Consider the following 23223-nt stretch of genomic DNA (forward strand, 5'->3'; position numbering starts at 1 on the left):
CCTCCCTCCTGCTCAGCCTCTCCCGGGATTCTGGCTCCGGCAGCGGGAACAGCGCGCGGTGCGCTCCTTGCCTCCGGCCGCCAGGTGGCGGTGCCTTTCCTTCCAGGTCTGCTGCATCCTCTCCGCCGCGCCGCCCACCCTCCTCCCACTTCCTCACCCGCACAGTCACACGCAGCCCTTCTGCCCTTACCTGCCCTGGGCAACTCCCTCTAAGGCAGTGTGGGCTTCATCGGCCCAGGGCCGCGAGGTCGGGCTCCGCAGCTCAGCCGTCTGAGTGTCCCGATGTTTCCTCCACCACCGGTCACTCGGACCGCTGCGGGGCATCCAGATGCGTCTGCCCCTTTCTCATCATCTGTTAAGTGTCAGCTGCAATAATACTTAAGAAGCCTAAATCACAGAATGTGGTACTCTGGCTTAACACTCACCAGCATCTTCCGGCGTCCTCAGGATGAAAACCCAGTTCCTCACCGCGGACCACGCAGTCGTGTACTGTGCAGCCGCAGCTGCCTCTCCGACGCCACTGCTGCTCTAGACATCTTACTTCCTCGACATGTAGCAGTCGTTCATTTGCTGTTCCTCCCGCTAAGACCTCCGGCTCCCCAGTGTAGTCAGCTCCTCCTCATAGGTCAGGTGCCGGCCTGTGAACGTTACCTTCCCCGACAGGCTTTCCCTGACCAGGATGGCAGAGATTTGCCCTCGAGAGTGGCAAATCGAAAGCCTCTCATCACGCTGTATTTCAGCCTCTGTTTATTTCCTTCATACGCTTTATTAATAGCTCTTTCTCCCACGAGGGCAGGATCCGTGACTGTTATCTCCAGGGTGTATTACAGTCCTAGGAACCTGTGAGACACTGTATTTTGCAAATCAGTGAATAAGTTTTCCACAGCACGTTTTGTTTCCCTTGAGCCTTGCTGGTTCACAAAGCTGGAAAATCTACAAGTTCTGTCCTCAGCATTATTGGGTGGGAGGGGGAGGGAAATGAGGTTCTCCTGTTTCTCAAAATCTTTAAACAGAATCACACCGAGATGATTTAGACCACTCTCCAGTTTCCATACAGGCTCCATAAATTATCCTGTGTGAATGACTATTTATATAGTTTTAGTGAAATGGTACTGATTGTACAGAGCTTTAACATATATGTATATTTTTTCACATTGCCTTTGGTTTTCGTTTTGTCTCGTTTTCCGTTTTATCCTTGTGATGATCCTACAGGCAGGGTGGGACCTGTAGCTCGTAACCTGCTTTATGTGATGTGTTCTCTGCTGTACCGCTGTAGCAGGCAGCGTGATACTCTAACAGGCATGCGGGGCTTCTGGGTGACCGGCTTTCTACGTGACATTTGCACTAGAGCCATCAGTGTCTCTGAGCCAAGGTCATGCTGAACTTTGCCACTGGTAAGGTCACTGTGACCTGGGATGATTTCTTATTACTGTGGATGGGGATTAATTAAGGCTAGGATTGCAGTTGTCTGCTCAGCAGTGGTCATTTTTGTGGGAGTTTCCTTTGTAGCAAGGAGGTTGTGAGATTGACAGTTGACAGCTGGATCAGGTGACCTCCACAGTGACAGGGAGTCTAGCCTCCAGGCCATCTAGTGCCCACTTCCCCTTTGAGGGGTGGCCCAAACTTAAATTGTCTGGCAGGCCCCCTGCTAAACCCACAGGTGTCCCCAAGCCTTTTCTGACTTTACCTACGCCACGTTGGTACCATCAAGGGAGATGGTTCTAGGCAAATACGTGACCCAGATGCAGAGCTAACATCTCAAGCCCCAAAGATAATAAATGATATAAGTATCTGGTCCCATCTTTTGGTCGGAACAGTTATGGTCTTCCCCAACAACGGCGGCAAACATTCACAGGGCTGGGACAAAAGAAAACGCCAGCCTCGGGCGCTGTATTAGCTAAACGCGCTTGACTCAGTGTGTCGATCGATACGCATTTGATGACTGTTCCCGTCAACTCTGCACTGAGTGGCGATAAGTTACGAGAGAGACAGAGTAGAAATATAAGACGTAGTCGGGTCTCACGGAGCGTGCACTGTGGCTGGGAGGTAGAACTGTCACCTCTGAGGCAGTCGAAAAGCAAGGAAGTAAACCACGTGTGCTCGTTTCTGGGGCTGTCGTAGCAAAACCCCACAGACTGTATGGCTGGAAACACAGCAGTTTATTCTCCCACGGCTCTGGAAGTCGGGGTGTCGGCAGGGCCCTGCTCCCTCCGCGCTTCAGGGAAGCCTGTTCCTGCCTCGGCCCTCGCTGCTTTCTACTGTTGCCTTGCAGCTGCGTGGCTCCGTCTCTACCTCTGTCTCCATGGGGCCTTCTCCTCCTTGAGAGCCAGTCTGCCCTCCTTGTCAGGACGGACACTGGTCACTGAGCAGCGCCCACCATAATCCAGTACGACCTCATCTTAACCGGTTTACGTCTGCAAAGACCCTATTTCCAAATAAGGTTATATTCACAGATACCAGGAGTTAGGACTTGAACACAGCTTTCTGGGGGACACAGTTCAACCCATAATACCATTAACAAGAGGCAGGGTAGCAGTTTAGCTCAAGTTAGTTAACTTCTTTTACCCAATTTTTCTCAATCATAAAGTGGAGATCGTACCACCTGTGTGATGGATTTATCTGTCACCTCGCCTGTGGTGATGGCATCACAGGGGTTGGCAGATGTCCAGACTCCGCAAATTGTCCACAGTAGATATGTGCAGGACTTTATCAACCACACCTCCATGAAGCTGTTAAAAATGTCACCTGTATCGTTAGCTTGTCCTGAGGATTTTCAGGAAGTTAATGTATATCCAAGGCTTTAGGACTGTGTGGGGCACAGAATCAGTGCTCCGTAAATGTTAATTATAGTAACAGCGTTATAGCCATGATAACTTGTAAATTGTAAAATAACTATTTTGTCATGCAGATGAGTAGCTGTAGTTATGGAAGAGCAGTGGGGAATGGCTTCCTTCAGAGGCCAGGACCTTGATCCTGGGGGTCGAAGGACACGTAGGCTTTAGGCCGCGTGGCACGTAGGATGTGGAGGTGGATGTTAGGAAGTGGCCCAGTGCGCGAAATTTATGACGGATTATTGTGAGCCAGTTGTGCCGAAGGTAATATCTGTTAGTTGCGTGAATGCTCCTCTCTCACCTTTTTATCTCTGTCAGAATAAGGAGAAGTCTTTACAGAGTAAGCGGTGGGACAGAGCTTGAGAAGGCACTTTGCTCACAGAAATGGTGCTCTGTAGGATGGGGGGTGTAGAGAAGCTGGGGGTAGATGGGGTGGCAGGGAGCAGAAAGGGGAACTGGGACCGCGGGGACCAGAGGAATCAGGAAAAGGGAGAAACCAGTTCCTACAGCTCTATTTACAGAGATCAAAAACAGCACACAGGGGCTTCCCTGGTGGCGCAGTGGTTGAGAGTCCGCCTGCCGTTGCAGGGGACACGGGTTCGTGCCCCGGTCCGGGAAGATCCCACATGCCGTGGAGCGGCTGGGCCCGTGAGCCGTGGCCGCTGAGCCTGCGCGTCCAGAGCCTGTGCTCCGCAGCGGGAGAGGCCACAACAGTGAGAGGCCCGCATACCACAGGAAAAAAAAAAAAAAAAAACAGCATGCGGTTTTCATAATTCTGGGCCAAATCATTTTCTCTGTTTAAGCAACAGAAAGGAGCAGAGAACAAAAATCGTTTTGTGCCTACAGTTATTTTCTAATTACTATGTTATAGATCTACAATGTGTGTTTTACTTAGGTTTTAAAATTTTAAAGCTAAATAAACAGAGGGACACCTCTGTCCAGGTTCTTGCCTCCTGGCTGCTTGTACTTTTGGTCCACGATCAGGTTTGGGTCCCCGGTTTGATTTTCTGCTCTCGCCTCTGAATCCGAGGCTCCGCCTTTGCCGTCTGCAGCTCCTCGTGCTTGCCCTTCTGTAATCCCACTGCTCTATTTGGATCAGCTGAACGCTCAGCCGTTCCTGGTTTATGCACAGTGATCCTAAGCAAATTCCAGGGAGTGTGGGTTCCAGGAATTAGGACACGCTATCATTGTGTCTGCTCTCCTGTCGACCCAAAGCTTCTCCACGGGAGGCAGCAGAAAGGTGAAATGGACGGGAGGCGGGCGTGAATTCCCAGCCACCGGAGCGCCTTCTGCAAATGCTGACGCTTTCGGAGCTGTTTTTACATCCATAAAATGGCATAATACTTCATATTTACTGAGAGTAACTACGGTAACTGTTCCAAAGTTAGACATTCAAGAACTGTGACTTCCCACCTTTATTACTTGTCCTTGTCACTCAGCGTTCAGCTGAAGCCCTGTTTGCTCCACGGGCCCCTCCTTAACTATTCCAGCCCCCACTCGTTTCTTCTTCCGAACTATAACTCAGACCCAGCTTGCTCACGCTGTGGCCTGCAGTTCCCTGTCGAACTTGGGTGAGCAAATACAGCACACGTGACCGTGTCTCCCAACTGAGCGCGTGGGGTGCCCGCGGGATTCTCACTGTGTGTTTCTTTGCAGATTCTCGAGTCAGAGGGTGGTTCCTGTTGGACTCCTACCTTCCCACCTTTTCTCTCACTGTCTTATACCTGCTTTCCATATGGCTGGGCAACAGATACATGAGGAGCAGACCTGCTCTTTCCCTCAGGGGCGTCCTCACCTTGTACAATCTTGGAATCACACTTCTCTCCGCGTACATGCTGGCAGAGGTAAGTATTTGTGTAGCCGACGCTGGGGAACAGTGACCGAGTGATTTTTAGAAGCAGTTACATCTGGCGTTCTAGAACTATCCACGGTTGCTATCAGTACTGTTCTTTAACATCTCAAGGTTCCGGTATCTGATGTTATTCCTTCCAAAAGTCCTAGAAGTCTTTGTTTCTAACTTGAATGTTTTTTAGCCCAATTTAGACCTATTTCTTTAGTCCTTAGTCTTTCATTGTAATTTAAAATCACAATTTAGGTCTGAATGGGCCTTTAAAGATCATATATAGTTTTCTTCTTTTATAGATTATGATACGGACGCTTAGAAAAGTTAACCTGATTTGCCTGAGAACAGACAGCTGTTGAGTAACTTTTTTAAGTTAAATATCAAATGCAGTTAGCTTGACCGAAATGCAAATATACGTTCCCTTAAAGGATACTCCTCCCATCTCTGGGTCACTGTGTATCCTCAGGACTGGCTTCCAGAGGCCTGGGGTGACATTCCAGCTCGGCTGTGGCTCCCCACATTACATCATGTCTTCCCTGCTCCTTTATAACGTGCCAAACCTAAGTAATTTCACAAGAAAAAGAACAAGTAATGATTGCCCTGCCTATTACAACCAAAGGTTATTTTACTATAATACAAGAGAAAATCGAAAAGTGTTAAATAAATGTGCTTGAGAGAGAGAACTAAAACAGAACAGACTTTTTGGGGAAAAGTTAGGATAAACTCATTCATATAAGTTATAAATGGCTGACAGTGGCACAGGTATAGCTGGCTTCCTGGTGTCCTTGGCTTCTAAACGAAAATAAACTCTTGCCTAGAATACAGGCCATCTCACCCATAGAGTTTAATCTGCACATTAGTCTAATATGCACCATTCTAATAATGCTTAATAACCAGTATCTACAAATGACTGTCATGAAACTCTAATTATGGAATTTGAGGCATCAGAGTGCAGGAGACAGAATTTGGGGTCAGGAAAGCCATGCTGATAGCTCTAAGGTTATGTCACATAGGTGCTCCCTGATTTCCCTGACTCTAAAAGGGGAATTTCTATTTTAGGTTTCTCTGGGTAGGCTTTTTAGTTCACTAGATGAGCTTGCAAGATAGTAATTTACGGAGTTAGTTTCTCCCTGTATGACAGAGGGAGAGTTACTCTTCCTTGGGTGGTTCCCAGAAGTGGCAGCTGCATCAGGGGAGCCGGCCTGACCATCTATCTGCGCTGGAAGCTCTAATCCCTGCTGGAAGCAACGGTGCAGTGGAGGCAGAAGATCCGAATTCAAGTGTCAGCCTTTCGCTTTCTCTGCAACTTTGGAGGAGTTACTTAGGCTCCCTGAACCTCAGGCAGCTTAGCTTTCAAATGGAGATACGATGTCTGTCCTACTTCACTCCCTCACGAGTGTAAGGACGAATCCGTTCTGTTCAGCCTGCATTCAACGAGCACCTGCTCGGTGCAGCCCAAGGGCCACAAAGATGTTTAGACGTGGTTTCTGTGCTTGAAGAGTTCACAGGCTAGTGCAAGTAGCAGTTAGTCACTGCGGAAGGGCCTCGTTGGTCTTCAGGTGAGCCTCAGGCACCGTCAGCAGGCACAGCAGTGCAGCGTTTGGACAGCCAGGTACATGGTTTGTATTTTTTAGGGAGAAGGTCTGCGTGGAGCTCATTCTCCACCACAGGTTTCAGCTCTGGCTTGTCCAGTGGTTCTCTTTTCACACTCTTCCATCTCTGCTGTTGGTTGATTGCCTCCTAGTCCCCCAACGGCAACCTCTTTTAGGGCACAAGGTCTTCTCTTTGACGCTATGGGGAATGTTTGGTTAGACTCTGGTCAAAGGATAGCTTACCTTAACCTTGCTCACTTGTTACGTCCAGGCCAGATGTCTGCTTAGGCCAGAAAGCTGCACTAAAATTACTAACACTCTTGCAGCAAATGTGTCGAGTCCCTGCACTGTGTCAGATTGTGTTCTAGGCTCTGGAGCACAGCCTCTGCGTGTGCGAGGGAGCGATGGCCGGGGCGGGGCAGGGCAGGGCGCGGCGGCCTCTCTGAGGAGGTGATGTTTGAGCTGAGGCTGGGTGATGAGAGCAAGCCGGGCGTGCGGAGCTCTGGGGAGGCGCCGGCACAGGAGGATCGGCAAGTGTGGAGGCCTTGAGGTGCTCGAGGACCGTGGGTAGGGGCCGTGCGGCTAGGAGCTAGGACAGCGGACGGAGGGCCGCTTCAAGGCGGTAGGTTGGGGGCAGGTTACATCCGGCCTTGTCAGGAGTTTGGCCGTTGTTCTAAGCGTGATGAAAAGCCCCTGGAGGACTTTAACGGGGGAGTGACAGGATCTCCCTTTTTAAACAGGTTATTCTGGCTGCTACGTGGAAAGTGGACTCAGTGAGTTGGGGGCAGAGGGTCCGTTTAGGAGATGACTGCAGGGCTACAGTCAGCGGGCGCCAGTGGCGTGGATTCAGGTGGTGGACGTGGGGAGCGGACCCTCATCCTGTTTCGGAGCGAGTCAGTCCACACCTCCTGAAGGCTAACCCTGCTTGCCAGCCTGCTTCCCTTCTCTTCAACACGTAGGCTGGGTGGTTTCTGCCAGCCCACCCAGCTAGGGCGTTGGGAAGGGTCCAAGGTGAGCAGATAGAGCCTCGCGCAGCCTGATGCTGACTTCTGCCGTTTAGTTTGTCAGATAGTCCTGCAGAGGTGCCGTGGGGATGGGGACGGCCTGGATAGAGCTGGCTAAAGCAGAGTACAGCCTGTCCTTCCCCGCCTCTGTATCGTTACTACACAGAGTTGATACTAGAGCCCCTGACTGCAAAACGACAGCCTGACCATAGAGGTTTTTAATCTTTCTACAAAGTTAGGAAACTTTATTTTTGAAAAAGACACACAAAAACTTACATGCACTTCTAGGTATTCCCAGATTCCCTGTGGCCCGTCACGGGTTCCCCTTTGAGAACCAGCATGTAAAGTTGTGGGGTACCTGGGGGGTGACTTGATCTGTAATAGACCCCATCAGGAAAGGTCAGTCTCCTTCACTTTCACCAGATTCACTTACCCTGATAGTCTGTACTTGTCATGACATTAACTGAAAGGTGTTTTTGTTAGAAGGATAGAGAAGTCGATAAGGATAGTAGAGCAAAGACTTGCACAGGTTCTAGAACATTCCCAGTGTTCTTAGTAGTTCCTCTCTTCTTACTGTTCAGTTCATGAACATCTGTCCCTCCCTGCTCTGTTTGTGTATTGTAACAGTGCTGTACCTTTACACAGTTCTGATAAAGCAACAGAAAACTGTAGGCTTTCACGTATAATATCTCATGTAAATCAAAGCCAAAGGCCTTATATTATATTCTAGAATTTTAAGTTTCTTAGTAATAGTGGGAAAGAATGGAGAAAACTTCTTCTGTAGAATTTTCCACAAAGTTCATTTTCTTATGATGTTGTAAAAAGAATACTAGACAAGGAATTAGAAGACCTGAATCCAGTCATTTTTCTACCACTACCTAGCCATGTGATTGTGAGCAAATAATCCATTCATCATATAGCGGTTGAGCACCTTCTCCGTGCCAGTCACTGGGCAAGGAACTGTAGATGCGGAGATGAGCAAAGAAGGAGGCGTGGACTTTGTGGAGCTCTTTGTTTCTTGAGCGTAATGGGGAAAACAGACATTAATCAGTCATAATCGCACAAATGTCTGGTTACCGCATCGCATCGATAAAACGGAGAAAGTGATTTAAGAACATTTCTGAGCCCTGGTTTTCACATCTGTAAAATGGTAATAAATACATAACTCATAAAATTACTGAGATGATCAAGTAACTATTTCTATATAAGCCAATGTAACGTTTTAACATGTTAGTGTAGTTTCCTCACATTTGCTTACATTTTACTTCTACATTTTATTTGTAGAACATATGATTAGATAAATTCCTTACATAAAATAGTTTGGTGCTCAAAATGATAGCTAAATTCTGTTTTTGATGGATGTGGAGGTTAGAAGTAAATTACATTAACTAAGGATTGTAACCACTGATACATCAGTTCAACAGCAGGAATTAGATCCTTTGATATCATGTGTTTGGGGACAGGATCGAGTCAAACTCGTTCTGGGAAGAACTCAGTCTTGAATAGATGCCAATCAGAAACATGAATGGGAAATTCAGTTTTCGTCCAAATTCTCACACTGACTTTTTTTTCTCCTCTTGTTTCTTTGACAGCTTATTCTCTCCAGTTGGGAAGGAGGCTACAACTTACAGTGTCAGGATCTTACCAGTGCAGGGGAAGCCGACATCCGGGTGAGTCAACCATCTGTAACCGTTTCTCCTTCGAGATACGACGATGGAAGCTGGAGTTAGATAAGAAACGGTCTCCCGTCCTAATAGAAATGCTTACTTGGGGGACAGACTGAATGAACCATGGTGCATCCGTGCAATGGGTCCCTTTGCAAAGTGGAATGAGGATGACCGCTGTCCTGTTACAACATAATCTCCAGGATGTAGCTCAGTGGTAAAGAGCAACCTGCAGACCGTGCTTACAGTACAGTGCCTTGTGTGCAAGAAATGATAGGAATATGTGTATATTTGCTTATGTTTTTAAAAAGAAACAATGGCAGAATAAACCAAAAGCTAACAAAATGGTTTCCTTTTGGGGGAGGGAACAGGTCAGAGGGGATAGGGATGGAAGCTAGACTTCTCTGAATGTACCTTGTCTTATATTTCAGAACCAGTTGGTGTTTTTACATAATTATAAAACAAATTTTAAAAGATTACAAGGCAGCCTCCCCCCAGATATCTCGGAAATAAACTAAATTAATATACCCATATATTGAGTTGTTGACATAACCACCCAAAGAAGAATTATTTCAGGCGCCTTTAAGACAGTGTTTTGACTGCATATCCCAAGTGAGATGCATCTTAACAGCATTCAGTAACGTGGGGGGCTGCTATTACTAATAAAAATATTGGTATTGCTTGTTGTTATAGGTACACTTAGGGTAAGCTATATAATAATGCTATTGTTACAACTAGTATTTGAAACATAGAAGAAAAGAAACTAAAACTCACTAATTACAGATTCAAATTGGAAATAGCAGAATTAACTTTATTCTTTCTAAAAACAAATGTGTTTTTTAGCTCTGTGTACAGGAAAGGCCTAGTTAGTCTCTGACAACCCAGCAATGATACCAAGATTGTGCTCTCTAAATGTAGTCCACCAAAAGGGTTTAGGATTCTTAGAGAGTTGGCCAGTTCCTGATTGGGGTGGGAAATGTAGATGAGAAGAATCCAGGACATCTTGTGACAGAGCAAGGAAGCTACCCAAGACCACTAGGGTCATGACAAGAAGATGTAGGAGCCACCTTGAAGGGACTCCCACGGCTAAAGGTGGGACAGTTGGAGTGTCAAAAGGAATACTGACATACTAAATTTATGAAAAACCGAGTTTAAAATGATACTAAAAAAAACCCTCATTGTTACCTTTTGAAGGTTGCTAGAACACCAAGAAGTTCTAGACGAAAAAATTAAAGGACGATAATCAAACATTTATCTTGCCTTTCATATGTAAGTCTCCAAATAGCTAAAGAGGAAGAGCTCTTCTCTATAAAGAGAAAAATGCATAAGTAGGAAGAGAATTTGAAAATCACCATTTTGCAACTTCTAGTGAAGTAATGGATCCTAGACAGTGGTCATCTGTAAGTGATGAAAGTAATGGGCCAAAGTTGAATGGAAACTTCATAATTATTAGATTAGGCTGTTAACACCCAAACTCACTGTTGATTTTAATATCAGAAGTTAGGTACCTCTTGATGTGATTCCATAGGAAGTACCCAGAACCACGTCTGAAGTACGGTTGACCATTGAACTACGTGGGTTTGAATCACGCTGGTCCACTTATACGCAGACTTTTTTCAGTACTAAATACTACAGTACTGTACAGCCCGCAGACGCGGAGGAACCACGCTACAGACGGCTGGCTGTAAGTTGTACACAGATTTTCGATGTGCAGAGGGTCAGCGCCCTAACCCCTGTGTTGTTCAAGGGTCAACTGTATTCTTGCCCAAACCTTAAACCTGAATCCAGTTAAGCTTCTAACCCTTATTGCTGTTTACAGAAAATGGCGGGGGGGGGGGTGCTGCGGGTAGAGAAACAAGTTAAACCACACGAGGAAGAAACAGTCATCCAAATCCATATTAGGAGTTCTGTACAACTGATCTAGTTTAAGAAAGAAAAGACACGAAACGAAACGAGGGAGCAGGGAAAGGGAACTGTTACTGATTAGAAGAAACTTAAGAACCACGTCAAATAAATGCAAGCTGGACCCTGATCCTGATTTAAACAAACCAATAAAAAGACACTTTTGAGAAAATCAGGTGGATTTGAAGGTGGACGGACTATTAGAAGATATTAAAGATTCATTAATTTTATTAAATATTAGATAAGATAGTGTCTCACCTAATGAAACTTAAAAGCTTTTGCACAGCAAAGGAAACTGTAAACAAGAGGAAAAGACACCCCTCAGAATGGGCGAACATATTTGCAAAGGAATCAATGGACGAAGGATTAATCTTCAAAATATATAAACAGCTCATGCAGCTCAATATTAAAGAAACAACCCAATCCAAAAATGGGCAGAAGACCTAAACAGACGTCTCTCCAAAGAAGACATACAGATGGCCAAGAAGCACATGAAAGGATGCTCAACATCACTAATCATTAGAGAAATGCAAATCAAAACTACAGTGAGGTATCGCCTCACACCAGTCAGAATGGGCATCATCAGAAAATCTACAGACAACAAATGCTGGAGAGGGTGTGGAGAAAAGGGAACTCTCTTGCACTGTTGGTGGGAATGTAAATTGATACAGCTACTATGGAGAACAGTATGGAGGGTCCTTAAAAAACTAAAAATAGAATTACCATATGACCCAGCAATCCCACTACTGGGCATATACCCAGAGAAAACCATAATTCAAAAAGACACATGCACCCCAGTGTTCATTGCAGCACTATTTACAATAGCCAGGTCATGGAAGCAACCTAAATGCCCATCGACAGACGAATGGATAAAGAAGATGTGGTGCATATATACAATGGAATATTACTCAGCCATAAAAAGGAATGAAATAGGGTCATTTGTTGAGACGTGGATGGATCTAGAGACTGTAATACAGAGTGAAGTTAAGTCAGAAAAAAAAATATCATATATTGACACATATATGTGGAACCTAGAAAAATGGTACAGATGAACAGGTTTGCAGGGCAGAACTAGACACAGATGTAGAGAATGAACGTATGGACACCAAGTGGGGGGGAAGGGGGTGGTAGTGGTGGTGGGATGAATTGGGAGACTGGGATTGACATATATACACTAATATGTATAAAATAGAAAACTAATAAGAACCTGCTGTATAAAAAAATAATAAAAATTTTTTAAAAAGATAGTGTCTCAGTGGTTATATTCAAGTCTCCCCATCTATTAGAAGGTGTTATAGATAAACTGATACACTTTATATTTGCTTATGTTACATTCCCCTCTGCCCAAAAAAAAGTGGTAGGAAACAAAATTAATTCCACAAATTGGAATCATACTGAAAATTTTGAAGTTCAGGGATAGATACCAGAGGGTTTGCATTCCTTACTCTTCCTGCATTTGTGAATATTTGAAAATTTCCATAATACAAACATAGGTTATTAATAAGAGGTGGTAGAAACCTTTTAATTAAAATTTTATGAGCATTTTTAAACATCTTCAAAAGCTATAATACAAAAAGTAAGATGTGTAGATTTCTCTGCACCCGTTTCATCTGTTATCACAGACTAGTACACTTTGGGGTACCATACAGTTCTCTAAAAGCCACTGTTGTATGTATGTGTTTACTTATGATTTATTTTTTTTTTTTTTTTCGCGGTACGCGGGCCTCTCACTGTTGTGGCCTCTCCCGTTGCGGAGCACAGGCTCCGGACGTGCAGGCTCGGCGGCCATGGCTCACGGGCCCAGCCGCTCCGCGGCATGTGGGATATTCCCGGACCGGGGCACGAACCCGTGTCCCCTGCATCGGCAGGCGGACTCTCAACCACTGCGCCACCAGGGAAGCCCTGGTTTAATATTTTTGAAGGTTAATGATTCCCTCAAACATTTACAATGGTGCCAGCACACCTTATGAGTGTCTTCATGGGAAGTAAATAGTAGAGCATTAAATTCTAATTTCGAAGCTCCTCTTACAGTGTCTCCTCTTCTGTTTAACCGTGAGTGCTGAGAGCCCAGTGCCTTTAATGAAAGCGCCTCCCTGCGATGGGGACTGTGTGAGGGACTTGGGAGGGAAGCAAGCCCTCGCTGTGACCTGCTGGGGGTTGAAGGGCAGAGAAGCACCTGGAGTTTTCATCTTCTGAGGAAAAGACATGAAAGGCTTCGTCCTAGACTGCTCTCGGGGAGCATGATGTTTAAGGGACAAAATATGAACAATAAAGGAGCAGAGAAGAATCAAAATCAGTGGAACAACGGTAGTGACCTGCCAAGCCCTGAGCGGAGGTGAAGGAGACCATCTCCGCCTCGGAGTGACTTAGAGCCTAGTGGGAAGGAGACTTGTTCGTGACTGTGGTTATTGATAATAGAGGCATAAAGTAATTTGGGACCACAGATGAAGAAGGGGATGATTCAGCCTGAGACAGGAGGCTGCGGTCACGTTCCAGAGCAAGGTGGCATTTGAGAGGAGTGCTAATAGGATGACAGGACCACGCCAGACGTGGGGTAGGGGAGGCGTGCTGGACGCATGAGAATGGGGCGTATGGGGGCAGCAGGGCTCCAGGGAGAGGAAACGACCACTTGAACAGCACACAGGATGCCCGGGGTGTGTGCTCGGAGGAGGACAGTGGACACAGCAGCCCCGCGGGCCCGCGGAGAAACTGTATGAACCGAAGAATCACAGACTTGGTTCTGTAGGTGCAGAGGAGCCGCTTGATCAGTTAATGTATTTTGGAAAGAGAATTCCTTTCACCAGAGGGGCTGGATTGTTGGGAATAAGGAAAAGCTGGAGGCAAAGACGCCAGCTGAGATGCTTTCTCGATAGTCTGGGAGCCGGGCGCGCTGGTGAAGCTCAAACGGGGGCAATGCAGAGGCGGGCAGCACTGCGGCGGCAGCACGCCTCACCTTGTCTTTTCCCCGTTTTACATTTCGTACAGGTAGCCGAAGTGTTATGGTGGTACTACTTCTCCAAATTAATAGAGTTCCTGGACACGATCTTTTTTGTGTTGCGGAAAAAAACCAGTCAGATTACCTTTCTTCACGTATACCATCATGCCTCTATGTTTAACATCTGGTGGTGCGTTTTGAACTGGATACCTTGTGGGCAAAGTAAGTGACGTCAGTTTTTCAGTTCTGTGTGATGGGTCTCCTATACTGAGCATCGCACACCTTCAGGAGAGAGAACTGGGCCCGGCCCAGCCTGCTTGTCACACGGGGAAGCACACCTTTGCCAGTGGCCGTTTCGTTTCTTGTCTTTTTTTTTTTTTTTCTTGCGGTACGTGGGCCTCTCACTGTTGTGACCTCTCCCGTTGGGGAGCGCAGGCTCCGGACGCGCAGGCTTAGCGGCCATGGCTCACGGGCCCAGCCGCTCCGCGGCATGTGGGATCTTCCCGGACCGGGGCACGAACCCGTGTCCCCTGCATCAGCAGGCGGACTCTCAACCACTGCGCCACCAGGGAAGCCCCGTTTCTTGTCTTTGATCCTGGCAAAATCTTTGAGTATTACGATAAATTTTAAAAATGTTTCCTTTTCCATGCACCAAATGCCCGATGGCCGGAAACCCATACCCCAGCTGGAGCAGTTTTACTTCATTAACTGCAGCTGTAAATAAATACAGCACCTTCCACAGTCACTACTTAGCTGTGGTACAGGTTGAGTCACGTCAACTTTGGGGGCTTGTTTTTTCCGTTCTGAAAAATTAAAGTCACGTCACTGTGACCCACCAGAACAGTGGCTTTCAATTTTTTTTTTAACTGAGAGCTCAATAATTAATACGTTTTATATCACAACCCAATGCCCTCATTCATATGTATACATTTTGTATGAAACAAATTTCATGAAACAGTATTTAGCCCAGCTCTGTGTGATGCACTTTATTTCTCACTGTGTTGGGTCTTCGCTGCTGCGCACAGGCTTTCTCTAGTTGTGGCGAGCGGGGGCTGCTCTTCATTGTGGTGTGTGTGCTTCTCATTGTGGTGGCTTCTCTCGCAGAGCATGGGCTCTAGGCGCGCGGGCTTCAGTAGTTGTGGCTCTCGGGCTCTAGAGCGCAGGCTCAGTAGTTGTGGTGCACGGGCTTCATTGCTCCGTGGCATGTGGGGTCTTCCCGGACCAGGGCTCGAACCCGTGTCCCCTGTGTTGGCAGGCCACCAGGGAAGGCCTGTGATGCACTTAAAAAAAAAAATTGATCCCACTTTTTCAGAAAGCTAATGACAACTCTCACTATATTGATTTCACAATTGACTGATGTGTCGGTTATATGACCTGCAGTTTGAGAAACACTGAGCTCGAGAGAACAGTACTTTTCTATTTGATATTTATTGTCTTGTACCCAAGAATTTAAAAGTATTCTGTGAAAAATCAGAACACGTAAAACTTAAAATAATTTTGTCCTAGGATTTAGAAGCTTGTGGAGATGGTATTTTTAAAAACCCCAAGGGTATTTGCAATACATCATTGACTGTGAAGATGCAAATTTAAACTCCAGTGTGAAGAAAAATTGTTGGGGGTGCAGCAGAGAGAAAAGAGACGCTTTCACATGCCTCCTAGACCGACACACTCCAGTCTTGGTTATTAGGATTACAACAGACTTGCACTGTAATCAAAATATAGGCTGAAATCAATACCGCAGGACTGTTGTCAAGGTTAAGTATGTTTTACGATGATCAAGTTTCATTTATAACTAACTAAAGCATCTAAAAGTTGGTCGTGAATAATCACTTTGTAAAGACATCGTATTTCATTCACAGGAATTCTGTGTGATGATTTCTATTCAAGCTAGAATATTATAAAAATTAGCAACTACTCTTTTATTAATTGATGGAAATGAAAACTCAGGTTGGTAAAGAAACATCACTAATATTGTGCCGCCTGGTACTCTGAAACTATATTTATGTTTTCATATAAATTCACTGCCCTGACAAGCTATTCCAGCCCGTGTATGAGGACCTGGTAGATTCCTGGTGTTCCTCTTGTTTCTTATTCATTGACTTGATCTGTCTAGATCGCTAATCCAGGATTGGGAAAGCAGGCAGGAGAATTTAAATTGATTAGTTAACCACCAACATATGTGCACTGCCTTTTAGTTTATATAGTATTATCTCATTTAACCACATCTCACTCTTAAGAGATAATTACTCTATACCTATTTTCCAGATGAGAAACAAAATTTACAAACTAGTATGTCCAAGGGGACAGAACTATTAGGAGGTCCCCTGGCTCCACAGCCTGTCTCCTCTCCCACAGGGTTGACAGCTCATAGAGGCATAGCACTCATTTTGTGCTGGGCACCATTCCAAGCCCTTTGCCTGCATTGACTGATGTCATCCTTACAACGAGTTCCCTGTTTCCGTCTCCGGCACCTTACCTCTTGCAGCTCAGTCCTTTTGACCCTTGGTTGACCCAACCTAGAACTTAGCCCTCGCTCCTTGGTTTCCTGAAACACGATTCACCCACGTTGATGTCAGATTTCATGAAGGTGATGGCAGGGGAAGGGGAGTTCCACGGCACAGCTCAGCACAGGCGATATCCTAAAACTGGATTTTAGACATTCTTTGTTCCAGAAGTCCAGGAGGTGGCTTGGCTACTGGGAAAGTCCCATAGGCCCGCCTCTCCCCTGCCCCAGCCTCTCATCCTGCTGGGCCTTTTCTCTCCCCTGTATTCTCTTACCTTCTGCAGCATCTTCTGGTTCTAGGTTCCTGCCAGGTAGATCTTATTTACTGAACTACGAAGAGCAATACATTTTCCTGACGCTTTAGCACCCTGTCCAGCCATGAACGAAGAAGGCTCTTTCTACAATCAAAATGGCTCATCAAAGGTTTAGCTAAAGCAAAGACACTTCCTCAGATTCTGCCACCTGATTGGATGGTGGTAATGACAGAAGCAGCAAAGCCTTTGCAAATCAGGCGTTACCTGTTTGGTTGGCACTGACTGAAAACCTACCCCAGGTTAGTCCCTCTGTCTAGGTGACCTTGGGTGAATCCCCGGATAATGGCACAGGAATCAGGGTGAATTTTGTTAGTGCCATATTGTTATTTGTCTTCAATTGTGATGCACAGGAAGAGTATTACTTGACAACGAACGATCGTACTTTCTAGAAGAACAGTAATTTATACTGTACTTTTCTAGGTTTCTTTGGACCCACCCTGAACAGCTTCATCCACATCCTCATGTACACTTACTATGGCCTTTCCGTGTTTCCATCTATGCGCAAGTATCTTTGGTGGAAGAAGTATCTCACGCAGGCTCAGCTGGTATGTCATCCCTCTGTCGGCTTTTCTCCATGTGAAGCATCTGCATGTCCTCAGTCCCAGCCCTGGAGGTCAGAGGCTTTTCTGTGTGCGATGAGGCTGCCTATTTTCCTCTAAAAATGGACTTCTAAGAGCGAAACCTTGTGTGTTAAAACGTCTGTGTGAATATTTTTGAAATTAATGTCTGTTAAAGCATTTTTACCTAAATGATTTCAACTGTGATTTTTCCAGGAGAAAATTAATCATGGCCAATTTTATACACTTCCTAATTTCAAACAAGATTTCTGGATAGGACGGTGGGCTGCTTCAGCGTTGTCTTGTTTGTTTTACCCCTGCACGAGGTAGGGAGTACGAGTAGTCGATTGCTAACTGCCTGAATGCAGAGTGGTTCCACCCTTGCCGCCCCTGCAGGTGCAGTTCGTGCTCACCGTCACCCACACCATGAGCGCTGTCGTGAGGCCCTGCGGCTTCCCCTTCGGCTGTCTCATCTTCCAGTCTTCTTATATGCTGACGCTGGTCATCCTGTTCTTAAACTTCTATGTTCAGGTAAGTTAAATATAAATATTCAACTGTAAAACACTAGACTGTGCACTTTTGCATTATGTATTTAATTTTACCGATTATTATGGTAGCACAGGCTTGTTGATAAATTCAAATAACAGAGGTGCACACAGTACAGAGTGAGACCTGCATTCTCAACTCCTCTCCCTGTGTCCTCCTCACAGGATAACCACTGTTCGTGGTCTGGTGGGCATTTTTGTTAGACCTTTTTCAATGCATGCATGTAGTTTTATCAAAAATGTGCATTCGAGGGCTTCCCTGGTGGCGCAGTGGTTGAGAGTCCGCCTGCCGATGCAGGGGACACGGGTTCGTGCCCCGGTCCGGGAAGATCCCACATGCCGCAGAGCGGCTGGGCCCATGAGCCATGGCCACTGAGCCTGCACGTCCGGAGCCTGTGCTCCGCAACGGGAGAGGCCGCGACAGTGAGAGGCCTGCGTACCGCAAAAAAAAAAATGCATTCGAATCATGTATTTGCACCATGCTACCGAAGTCTGCCCTCTGAAAGTTAAACACTGTGTACAGTAACACAGATCCAGGAATTCTGTATGAACGGAGGAACACATGGACTAAATGAACTTAATATTAAAAAACTGTTTCCGTGTCATCTACTGTTACACTGTAGACTCAGTTTATTTGGGGGGAAAAAATTATTTTAAGGCGAACCAGTATGGAAAGGTCACACTGACTTTTTCTCGTGTCATTTTCTTTTTAACTAACAGTTTCAGTGGAAGAGATTTTCAAAATGCAATTTCAAAGAGACTGTTTTAAGAGAACCGATGGCAGTGATAACAGCACAGGCCTCACGTGGCTGTAGATTTTAAATTGCTCTCCTTTGTGGGCTGCGGAAATAGAAAGCTTCATAAGAAAAATGAGAACATACAGTTTATTCAAAACAGTACTTTTGAAATTGTATTCAACTGTGTTTTCTCTTGCTTTGCTGATTTTTCAGTCTGGGTTGACCTTCAGCAAATGCATAGTGGTTTTACACAGAGGACAACTGTGGGAACTGAACTTTTGACAGCTTTTCAGCTCTTGTGTTTCTGAAACTGGACTGGCAATGCTTTGTCTTTTGTAAGAGATAAAAGTTTCCTTTGAGAATATCCAAAGAAATAACCATTGAGAGAACCAAACAAAGCCACCACCCAGCCCTGCTGCCCCCCATCCCCCCCAAAAAATGGCTCAATGTTGCAGGAAGGCTAAGGGAATCAGGCATCTTGGTGTTGAAACGTGAAGGGAATCCATAGCCCGGCAGGGGGCAGTGGCGCTTGGAGCTGTGGCTCCATCTGCTGGTTGACACGGAGTCATAGTCCTTTAAAATTGAGTGTATGCTTTTCAGTGTTGACCCTTGTTGATGCCATTGCTTTAAAAAAAAAAGTGGGAGGAATATGAGAGAACGCACATCAAGGCAAAATCCCAGGTTCTAGTACTTTTATTTTTTTTTATTTTTTTTTCATTTTAACATCTTTATTGGAGTATAATTGCTTTACAATGGTATGTTAGTTTCAGCTTCACAACAAAATGAATCAGTTATATATATACATATGTTCCCATATCTCTTCCCGCTTGCGTCTCCCTCCCTCCCCCCCCCATCCTACCCCTCCAGGTGGTCACAAAGCACCGAGCTGATCTCCCTGTGCTATGCGGCTGCTTCCCACTAGCTATCTACCTTACGTTTGGTAGTGTATATATGTCCATGCCTCTCTCTCGCTTTGTCACCGTTTACCCTTCCCCCTCCCCATAGCCTCAAGTCCATTCTCTAGTAAGTCTGTGTCTTTATTCCTGTTTCACCCCTAGGTTTTTCATGACATTTTTTTCCTTAAATTCCATATATATGTGTTAGCATACGGTATTTGTCTCTCTCTTTCTGACTTACTTCACTCTGTATGACAGACTCTAGGTCTATCCACCTCATTACAAATAGCTCAATTTCATTTCTTTTTATGGCTGAGTAATATTGCATTGTATATATGTGCCACATCTTCTTTATCCATTCATCTGATGATGGACACTTAGGTTGTTTCCATCTCTGGGCTATTGTAAATAGAGCTGCAATGAACATTTTGGTACATGACTCTTTTTGAATTATGGTTTTCTCAGGGTATATGCCCAGTAGTGGGATTGCTGGGTCATATGGTAGTTCTATTTGTAGTTTTTTAAGGAACCTCCATACTGTTCTCCACAGTGGCTGTATCAATTTACATTCCCACCAACAGTGTAAGAGGGTTCCATTTTCTCCACACCCTCTCCAGCATTTATTGTTTCTAGATTTTTTGATGATGGCCATTCTGACTGGTGTGAGATGATATCTCATTGTAGTTTTGATTTGCATTTCTCTAATGATTAGTGATGTTGAGCATTCTTTCATGTGTTTGTTGGCACTCTGTATATCTTCTTTGGAGAAATGTCTATTTAGGTCTTCAACCCATTTTTGGATTGGGTTGTTTGTTTTTTTTGTTATTAAGCTGCATGAGCTGCTTATAAATTTTGGAGATTAATCCTTTGTCAGTTGCTTCATTTGCAAATACTTTCTCCCATTCTGAGGGTTGTCTTTTGGTCTTGTTTATGTTTTCCTTTGCTGCGCAAAAGCTTTTAAGTTTCATTAGGTCCCATTTGTTTACTTTTGTTTTTATTTCCATTTCTCTAGGAGGTGGGTCAAAAAGGACCTTGCTGTGATTTATGTCATAGAGTGTCCTGCCTATGTTTTCCTCTAAGAGTTTGATAGTTTCTGGCCTTACATTTAGGTCTTTAATCCATTTTGAGCTTATTTTTGTGTATGGTGTTAGGGAGTGATCTAATCTCATACTTTTACATGTAGCTGTCCAGTTTTCCCAGCACCACTTACGGAAGAGGCTGTCCTTTCTCCACTCTACATTCCTGCCTCCTTTGTCAAAGATAAGGTGACCATATGTGCGTGGGTTTATCTCTGGGCTTTCTATCCTGTTCCATTGATCTATATTTCTGTTTTTGTGCCAGTACCATACTGTCTTGATTACTGTAGCTTTGTAGTATAGTCTGAAGTCAGGAAGCCTGATTCCTCCAGCTCCGTTTTTCGTTCTCAAGATTGCTTTGGCTATTCGGGGTCTTTTGTGTTTCCATACAAATTGCAAAATTTTTTGTTCTAGTTCTGTGAAAAATCCCAGTGGTAGTTTGATAGGGATTGCATTGAATCTGTAGATTGCTTTGGGTAGTAGAGTCATTTTCACAATGTTGATTCTGCCAATCCAAGAACATGGTATCTCTCTCCATCTATTTGTATCATCTTTAATTTCTTTCATCAGTGTCTTATAATTTTCTGCATACAGATCTTTTGTCTCCTTAGGTAGGTTTATTCCTAGATATTTTATTCTTTTTGTTGCAATGGTAAATGGGAGTGTTTTCTTGATTTCACTTTCAGATTTTTCATCCTTAGTGTATAGGAATGCCAGAGATTTCTGTGCATTAATTTTGTATCCTGCTACTTTACCAAATTCATTGATTAGCTCTAGTAGTTTTCTGGTAGCATCTTTAGGATTCTCTATGTAGAGTATCATGTCATCTGCAAAGAGTGACAGCTTTACTTCTTCTTTTCCGATTTGGATTCCTTTTATTTCCTTTTATTCTCTGATTGCTGTGGCTAAAACTTCCAAAACTATGTTGAATAAGAGTGGTGAGAGTGGGCAACCTTGTCTTGTTCCTGATCTTAGTGGAAATGCTTTCAGTTTTTCACCATTGAGGATGATGTTGGCTGTGGGTTTGTCATATATGGCCTTTATTATGTTGAGGAAAGTTCCCTCTATGCCTACTTCCTGCAGGGTTTTTATCATAAATGGGTGTTGAATTTTGTCAAAAGCTTTCTCTGCATCTATTGAGATGATCATATGGTTTTTCTCCTTCAATTTGTTAATATGGTGTATCACGTTGATTGATTTGCGTATATTGAAGAATCCTTGCATTCCTGGAATAAACCCCACTTGATCGTGGTGTGTGATCCGTTTAATGTGCTGTTGGATTCTGTTTGCTAGTATTTTGTTGAGGATGTTTGCATCTAGGTTCATCAGTGATATTGGCCTGTAGTTTTCTTTCTTTGTGACATCCTTGTCTGGTTTTGGTATCAGGGTGATGGTGGCCTCGTAGAATGAGTTGGGGAGTGTTCCTCCCTCTGCTATATTTTGGAAGAGTCTGAGAAGGATAGGTGATAGCTCTTCTCTAAATGTTTGATAGAATTCGCCTGTGAAGCCATCTGGTCCTGGGCTTTTGCTTGTTGGAAGATTTTTAATCACAGTTTCAATTTCAGTGCTTGTGATTGGTCTGTTCATATTTTCTATTTCTTCCTGATTCATTCTTGGCAGGTTGTGCCTTTCTAAGAATTTGTCCATTTCTTCAGGTTGTCCATTTTATTGGCACAGAGTTGCTTGTAGTAATCTCTCAATATCTTTTGTATTTCTGCAGTGTCAGTTGTTACTTCTCCTTTTTCATTTCTAATTCTATTGATTTGAGTCTTCTCCCTTATTTTCTTGATGAGTATGGCCAATGGTTTATCAATTTTGTTTATCCTTTCAAAGAACCAGCTTTTAGTTTTATTGATCTTTGCTATCGTTTCCTTCATTTCTTTTTCATTTATTTCTGGTCTGATTTTTATGATTTCTTTCCTTCTGCTAATTTTGGGGTTTTTTTGTTCTTCTTTCTCTAATTGCTTTAGGTGCAAGGTTAGGTTGTTTATTCGAGATGTTTTCTGTTTCTTAAGGTAGGATTGTATTGCTATAAACTTCCCTCTTAGAACTGCTTTTGCTGCATCCCATAGATTTTTGAGTCGTCGTGTCTCCATTGTCATTTGTTTCTAGGTATTTTTTGATTTCCTCTTTGATTTCTTCAGTGATCACTTCGTTATTAAGTAGTGTATTGTTTAGCCTCCATGTGTTTGTATTTTTTACAGATCTTTTCCTGTAATTGATATCTAGTCTCATAGCGTTGTGGTCGGAAAAGTTACTTGATACCATTTCAGTTTTCTTAAATTTACCAAGGCTTGATTTGTGACCCAAGATATGATCTATCCTGGAGAATGTTCCATGAGCACTTGAGAAAAATGTGTATTCTGTTGTTTTTGGATGGAGTGTCCTATAAATATCAATTAAGTCCATCTTGTTTAATATATCATTTAAAGCTTGTGTTTCCTTATTTATTTTCACTTTGGATGATCTGTCCATTGGTGAAAGTGGGGTGTTCAAGTCCCCTACTATGAATGTGTTACTGTCGATTTCCCCTTTTATGGCTGTCAGTATTTGCCTTATGTATTGAGGTGCTCCTATGTTGGGTGCATAAATATTTACAATTGTTATATCTTCTAATTGGATCGATCCCTTGATCATTATGTAGTGTCCTTCTTTGTCTCTTCTAATAGTCTTTATTTTAAAGTCTATTTTGTCTGATATGAGAATTGCTACTCCAGCTTTCTTTTGGTTTCCATTTGCATGGAATCCCTTTTTCCATCCCCTTACTTTCAGTCTGTATGTGTCTCTAGGTCTGAAGTGGGTCTCTTGTAGACAGCATATATAT

At 44.2% G+C, this 23223-nt stretch overlaps 1 protein-coding gene across 1 annotated transcript in view; it reads left to right on the forward strand.

Moving 5' to 3' along the window:
- The window catches only part of ELOVL2 (ELOVL fatty acid elongase 2), a 69829-nt gene that overhangs the window by 40464 nt on the left and 6142 nt on the right, over positions 1–23223 (forward strand). The window contains exons 3-7 of the mRNA XM_060307672.1: positions 4488–4675; positions 8863–8940; positions 13822–13993; positions 17009–17133; positions 17542–17676. Of these exons, the coding sequence (XP_060163655.1) occupies positions 4488–4675; positions 8863–8940; positions 13822–13993; positions 17009–17133; positions 17542–17676 (698 nt within the window). The remainder of the gene's footprint in view (positions 1–4487; positions 4676–8862; positions 8941–13821; positions 13994–17008; positions 17134–17541; positions 17677–23223) is intronic.

This window comes from Globicephala melas, chromosome 11 (assembly GCF_963455315.2).
Source record: "Globicephala melas chromosome 11, mGloMel1.2, whole genome shotgun sequence".
Lineage (NCBI taxonomy): Eukaryota > Metazoa > Chordata > Mammalia > Artiodactyla > Delphinidae > Globicephala > Globicephala melas.